Below are 7,529 nucleotides of genomic sequence, written 5' to 3' on the forward strand. Positions count from 1 at the left end.
AATACACTTTCACATCAAGAAAATAGGTTTTTAACTGAAGCACTGCTTCTTTCAGAAGAAAGAATACTTTGCTATGACACTTGAGACCACATATGAAATCCAGCAGTTATGTGGACAATAACAAAACGAGTGCAAGGCCTACATACATAGGCTGAAAATAAAAACGTTTTTTCAACACATCATTGTATTGCAGACAAAATGTTAGCTGAAAAAAGAATTGCATCTTTTCTAAAATCCTGATCAAACAAATGATAATCACTTTGGCTTGTCGTAATTTGGATCTAATAGAACTTGTTGTAATAATACAAAATTAAGGCAAATCAATAAAATTACTTCATGCTATAAAATAATAAAGCAAATTTGCTGGTGTAAGAAAGTTTTCTTCAGTGGGATATATTTAAATTCAACATTAGCTTATCAAAACATTTGATAACACTCAATTTGCAGGTAAAACGAATGAACTTCACTCCAGGTGAAAATATAAAAGTTTGAAAAAAAAAAAAAAATTATAAATGGGTCATTTTAAAGAGTTTTGCGCGGGCGTTTCATGAAAGACAAGGTGTAATCTCCAGAGGGTGTGGGTTTCTGTCTCTTCATCTGCACTTGGGACTGGGCTGTGAGCTGCAGTTTAATGGCACTAGAGTTGACCTTGGCCGCAGAGAGGAGCTCTTTCATACCCTTCATCTTCTCACTGTGGAAAACCACCACCGGCCCTCCCTGCACTACGGGTGGCTGGGTAGGAGAAGGTGTGGGACTTGGGGATGAGGGCTCATTTTTGCCATCGGCCTCTTTACCTCGAGTGCTAGCAGAAGAACGTCTGCGTCCTCCTTCCCCTCCCACCTTTTTAGGCACTGGATTTTGAGGGGGCAACGGTGCACTTGGAGATGACGGTCCTGCTTGTTCATCTAACTTGGATTCTCGCCTCGTGCCCCGTCTACGCCCCTCACACTGGTCTTCACTGGATTGGTCATCGTCATCCACTGGTTCTGCATCTTTGGTGATGATTGACACTTTTTGTCTGATCTGAAAAAGAGCAAGTACATAAAGTGTGGTCATAAATGTCATTTTAATGAAACTTAAAATTAAGAAAACTGAGGGGTTTTACCTGTGCATCAAAGCGACTAAGGGACTGAACCAGGTAGGTGGCCCAGCCTACATGAAGCACTGGCGTTGGACTTCCTTCTTCCCATTTACAAATACCATCATAGAACCGAAGTAAGTGAGCAAAGCACTCTGGGTCCTGAAGGGCAGATAAAGCAGCTACCTGTCTGGGCTGGTCGTTTGAGGTAAAAGTATGAATAGAGGACAAGAGAAAGACTTGTTCACAACTTTGTTCTAAATAATAAAATACATATATTTGTAAATGTTTATTTTTATGTATAATTAAACAAGACCTCCTTTTCCGTTTCATCAGCCCCTTCGCCACCACTTTCAGCAGCAGCTGCTGTCTCTTTAAGGAGGGTGGGAATGACATCATTAGCGATGTCAAAAAACTCCTTATATATCTCCTCATCCTCCCTGTAGTAGTTGTAACTATAGACCAAGAAAAAGTTTTGGAATTAAACAGTACATTTTGTTTTCGACTTGACTAAAGCAATATTAAAATCCATGAAAAAATAACAATTTATATATATATATATATATATATACAGTGTGTACGGAGAGTATTCAGACCCCCTTCACTTTTTCACTCTTTTTTATATTGCAGCCATTTGCTAAAATCATTTAAGTTATTTTTTTTCCTCATTAATGTACACACAGCACCCATTGAGATGCACCTGTATATATATATATATATATACACTTTATATGTATTTATATTGTATATATAAATACATATAAAAGCACATATACTGTATATAACAATGCTTACTGATGATTACATTGATTATAATACAGCAAGTCTGTCATAGTTCAAAGCAGCACAAATAAAATGAAAACACGTCAGAAGGACAGGGGGTAGGAGATAGCTAATGTTGTCATGAAGGAAGCGGAAACAGGAAGAGCAGGAAAAGGAAGTGGATGGGAGTGAGCGGTGGTTCTAGGCGTGCTTTGTGCAGACATCCTTCAGGACATTAGAATATAGTATTTTTAGCATTCTGTCCACTGCACTGTGTTTAGAGGGAGGAAAGTACAGATTGTCTCTCCCGACAGGGACCAATGCCAAGGCTAAGACAGGAATGAGCTTTCTAAAGACAAACAGCATGAGGCAAAACAGACAATGCTGGCAAAAGCCACATTTTCCATTCTGTATGAACATTCAAGAGGCTTGAGAAGTTATCATATTGCCATCTAATCATGATGTGCAGCAGTAGATACATTTAAAGTTTAGAGATTGAGTCAGCCTTTTTACATAAATCTCTCTCTTTACTTAGATTTAAGGAGTTTTGAGATTTAAGGATCTTGCCAATAAGATTTATGTAAAAGTCATAAATAAACACTGCCCCCTGCTGTTGAAGTAAAATTACAATTGAGAAAATGTATTTGTGTCTTAAGTCGCTGGGGTATATTTGTAGCAATAGCCAACAATACATTGAATGTGTCAAAATGATCGATTTTCTTTTATGCCAAAAATCATTAGGACATTAAGTAAAGATCATGTTCCATGAAGATATTTTGTAAATTTCCTACCGTAAATATATAAAAACTTCATTTTTGATTAGTAATATGCATTGCTAAGAACTTCATTTGGACAACTTTAAAGGTGATTTTCTCAATATTTTGATTTTTTTGCACCCTCAGATTCCAGATTTTCAAATAGTTGTATCTCGGCCAAATATTGTCCGATCCTAATAAACCATACATCAATGGAAAGCTTATTTGTTCAGCTTTCAGATGATTTATACATCTCAATTTTAAAAAATTGACCCTTATGACTGGTTTTGAGGTCCAAGGTCACATTTAGTTTTGTCCGATTATTATTTTATCAGAAACACCTAAAAAAACTGTATCGTTTAATGTTCAGATTTCTGTGGTGCTTGACTTACTCTTGCATTACTGAAGCAGCCTCTGCCCAGGCACCCAAAGCCTCTCGGACATTTCTGTGCCTATAATGATACCCTGCTAGATACATGAACGGGTATATGTGCTCGTTGTTGTAATATTTTTTAGCCGAGTCAACAGCCTGGAATTTAAAAAAAATACAGATTAGTGGTTTTTAATAATGATAACCTTGTAAATCTCTCTCTTATAGCTAAAATCATATACCTTTAAGTGAATGGAGAGAGGGCTTTCCTTGCCAGTCACTGGTTCCTGATCTTCAAGGTCGGCCAAAGTGCCCATTGCCATAGGATACCTTCACCACACCCAATACAAGAGAACAAACATTCAGAAAGAGTTCTATACAATAATCAGATCAAACGAGTCACATCCCGGCTCTGAATTGGTCTGATTTATTAGAAATGTGTCACACCTCTCCAGATCCCCTCGATCATATAGCAGCCATAACAGCTTCTGCAGGAAAAAATTAAAAATTATCTGAATGACAATAGATGCATAAATATGCATGTGTACATAATGTATATGACAGAATAATTACAGTTAACAGTACATAACACAGAGAAGAAACAGCCAATATAATGCAGGAAACAGAGGTTGATGTAGTGAAAGTTTAAAACAAATCAAATTTGAAGACATACTTGCTGGAGCTGGAGTAACTCTGTACTGTCTGTGTGCAGATCTAGAGATGGATTGATGGCGCAAACCATGAATGCTACCTCCATATTCCTGTTGCACTTCATGTAGGAGCCTTTAAGATATAACCAGCTCTAAGAAAAATAAATGAGTAACAGATTTATAACATTTAAACTTTTTAACATTTACACTATTATTTAACAATTTGGTGTCATTAAGATTTATTAATGTTTTTCTTATGCTCACCAAGGCTGCATTTATTTGAGAAAATAAATACAGTAAAACAGTAATGTGTGAAATATTATTTCAATTTAAAGTAATTGTTTTACATTTTAATATATTTAAAAATGTAATTTATTCCTGGGATGGAGAGGCTGAATTTTCAGTGTTGCATGATCCTTCAGAAATCATTTTAAATTGGTGCTCAAGTAACATTTCTTATTATTATCAGTGTTGAAAATAGCTGTGCTGCTTAATAGTTTTCTGGAATCTGTGATTTTTTTTATTTAGGATTTTTTGATGAATAGAAAGTACATAACAGCATTTTTTTAAATAAAAAAATCTAAATACAAACATTGAAATAAATGTCACTTTACTGTCACTTTTAAACAATTGAATGCATCCTTGCTGAAAAATTGTATTAATTTTATTTTTAAAAAATAATTCTCGCCCCAAACTATTGTATGGTAGTGTATGCATGGTGTTTATGAATATACAGTAGCTTATATCATCATGGTTTGTTTGTTTGTTCAACGCTATTCCAGCTTCTGTGGCTATTTTCATAGCAAGAAATATTATGGCTGAATTATATCATGTTTTTATCATTTATTTTTGCTTAAAACTCAAACTGCATTTGGCTTAATGCTGTTCAAAATCTCTTCTAAAGAGTTAACTGAATAAAAAAAATCTCAATGAGTTAAAACCAGCACAATCTAATAAAACATGCTTAATGGATAAAGGGATTCGGCAGAGAGAACATGTTGGAGGATCTTCCCCTAGTATTAAAAACTTGTGTGTCATCCTGGAATGACCAATTCGACAGTGGGTATAAACAATCTGGTCCCAATGGTTAGAAAATTCTTTTTCCAACATTGGGACTAATTTCATGGAGTTTATTCATTGTATATAGATCCCACTCTGTTTTATAATATCATGGTAAACATGAATGATAGAACATTACATACCCTTTCAGTGATTCCAGCACTGACAGTCTGACCTCTTCTGTCTTCGTTGCCCTTCCCATGCCATGTGACCTCTGCAGTCTCTTCCCCACCCTTGCCAAATATCACCCAGGCGTGGTCCTCCGAGAGAGCCAGATGAACATCCTTCAGGCCCAACACCTGACACGCAGATACCACTGCAAAAGCTACTCCTGAGCTGTCCAGCTTTGTGCCTTATGGAAAGAGAGACAAGACAAAAATGCAGTTTGAGTCTGCATGACCAAATTGCTACCATTTCATTAAATATACAATATAACAGAGCCTGTAAGACTTTTGAAGTTCTACCTGTGATAAGACTGAAGAGGGACTGAATATGTGCCCTGTCCTTGAAATACGACCGGCTAAGACTGTTCCAGATCACATCTGAGACCTTTTTCACCAGCTCACGGCTGGAACCACCGGCCGGTTTGCGGTATTGTGACAGGTCCACAGCACCAAGAATCTGGGCGGTGAAGCGTTCGTAGAGGGCAGATATGAGATTCAGCTCTACTGTAGGGAAGCAAGAGTCAAGGCAGTCAGGTTTAAGAGGTTCAAAACGAACACCCGGGACACTGACAGGAACAACTCTGTTGACAGCCAGGAAGTGCTCTACAAAACCCAGCACAAGGGACAGCAGAGCCAGGTCCGGTTCTGGGTTGCTAAGCTCAGCCTCGAAAAGCTGCACCACTCCATCGATGCCCCGAAGAGGGAAATGTTTCTTCTGAGCCGACCGAATCCCCATGGTTAGTGGTTGAGTTCAATCCCAGTCTGATTAAATCTTAAAAATATAAATAAATGATTAACTACAATAATATGCAATACGGTGTAATCTTAATAAATGAATAAGGGGCTGCAAAACGAATTGCATTAAAAATAAAAAAGTTTATATTTACATACTATACATGTGTGTACTGTGCATATTTATTATGTAATCATATATAAATACACACATACATGCACATATTAAGGGAAAATATGTTATATTTATATATAAAATATTTATGTTTATATATAATATAAATTATATACAAGTATAAATATGTATAAACATACAAGTATTTTTTAAGTATTATACATATATATTTATATATACATAATAAATATACACAGTACACACACATATAGTCTGTAAACAAACTTTTATTCTGAATACAGTTTTTATTGAAAGTGACATCCAAGTAACAGCTTTAATCAACCTATTTCAGCCCAGTTTACTCCCTCATTGTGTTCTGTAGATACAAAGAACGTATTTCTTATCTAATATGAGTGTCTGATAGTGTGAGCAGTAGTTCAGGCTAATCTTTGCTTACCAGACTAAATCTACAAGGGAAAAAATGGTTAAGTTTTGGTATTATACTTAAGTACTTTAATGGTGCTGCATAATAACAATTTGTTTTATTTAATTATCTCTTTTTAATTATGCCAAGTAGTGACCATAACTTAGGGGAATTCCCAGAGACACGTGTAAGACAATATCTGATGTCCCAAATATGAAATGTAACGTTAAATTTGCCATGTAAAAGTTTCAATGCAAAATACAGCTTTTGGGCTGGCTGAACATGACATTAGACTGGTTTAATATGATAACTTACTATAGTATTTGTTTACTTTATTCATACCGAAGGCAGAAATTTAACCCAGCTGTCTTGCTTTATAACAAAAATAATGATATTACCAAAATGTAGCCAGTGCGTGAAATTTGAGCATGGATAACAACGCAACTGCAACCCATGTGCGTATGGGCGGACATCTGCGTGATGATGCTGCAGCTAACGTTAGTTAGCTAAGACTATTATCCGTTTCTGGTGTTTTCCAGCTGAAAGGGCGTTTTGCAGAGAACCAGTTGTTCTCTCCTTACTTTCCAGGCAATAAAGCGCCGCTCGGGTTCATTCTCACCTCATACCTTTGTTGAAATTACATCCACATGCTTTTGTTTTACCGCGCAGTAGACAGACAGACGTTTCTACAAACACCTGAGACGTATGCAATCTGTTCGCATGTCAAAACGTTGCATCGCCTGGATTATGCTTAGTGCTTTTGTGAACAGATCAGAGACACAAAATGTGCTTCCTGTTGTCTAGAAGATTTTTGGGAAATGTAGTCTCCTAGTGTATCTTTGCGGTTTATTGACGGGTGGCGAACTAGATTTTGGTGCATTATCGCCACCAATTGGACTGGAGTGTAAAGCGTCGACAGACAGATTACTTAAATTAAAAAGTATTACGATTGCTATTAATTCTGTTTTTATTAACGATTTTTTTTGTTCATCGTTTTCTGAGGGAAATGCGGTCAAATTTAGCCCTTTCTTCAACATCATAACAAGCAAATGAGGATGTCTGTTGTTAACCAAAAGAGCGCGTTGTTGAACAAGAAATGAAACGCTGACCCACTGTTTATCATCGTGGTAGAAAAAAAACTGCAGAGCACAAATGCGAAAACATTACATAATCACGCCCCATAGAGTTACATAGCGTTTAGTGTATCTTTTCTAAGTAGGCGAGGATAGATTAGACCGCGTGGTTCCCAACCCTGGTCCTTGAGGCACCCCAACACTGCACGTTTTGCATGTCTCCTTAATCAAACACACCTGATTCAGGTCATCAGCTCATTAGTAGGGCCTCCAAGACCTGAAATTGGTGTGTCAGAGAAAGGAGACATGCAAAATGTGCAGTGTTGGGGTGCCTCCAGGACCAGGGT

General features: G+C 36.8%; 1 protein-coding gene across 3 annotated transcripts; it reads right to left on the reverse strand.

Moving 5' to 3' along the window:
• LOC107660721 (menin-like) lies at positions 1-6,902 on the reverse strand. 3 transcript variants are annotated; one of them, XM_016450118.1, is made up of 10 exons: positions 6,736-6,902; positions 5,139-5,610; positions 4,818-5,026; positions 3,639-3,767; positions 3,413-3,453; positions 3,208-3,295; positions 2,988-3,124; positions 1,395-1,533; positions 1,106-1,279; positions 1-1,023 (listed from the first exon to the last, which is right to left on the reverse strand). In XM_016450118.1, the coding sequence occupies exons 2-10, from the start codon at positions 5,572-5,574 to the stop codon at positions 523-525; spliced, it is 1,854 nt and encodes a 617-aa protein (XP_016305604.1). In that variant the 5' UTR covers positions 5,575-5,610; positions 6,736-6,902; the 3' UTR covers positions 1-522. The 3 variants fall into 3 exon arrangements, with proteins under 3 accessions (XP_016305604.1, XP_016305603.1, XP_016305602.1); XM_016450117.1 differs by having other exon boundaries at positions 6,729-6,902; XM_016450116.1 differs by having other exon boundaries at positions 6,508-6,902.
• Positions 6,903-7,529: the final 627 nt, after the last annotated feature.

This window comes from Sinocyclocheilus anshuiensis, unplaced genomic scaffold (assembly GCF_001515605.1).
Source record: "Sinocyclocheilus anshuiensis isolate Anshui unplaced genomic scaffold, SAMN03320099.WGS_v1.1 scaffold1823, whole genome shotgun sequence".
NCBI lineage: Eukaryota > Metazoa > Chordata > Actinopteri > Cypriniformes > Cyprinidae > Sinocyclocheilus > Sinocyclocheilus anshuiensis.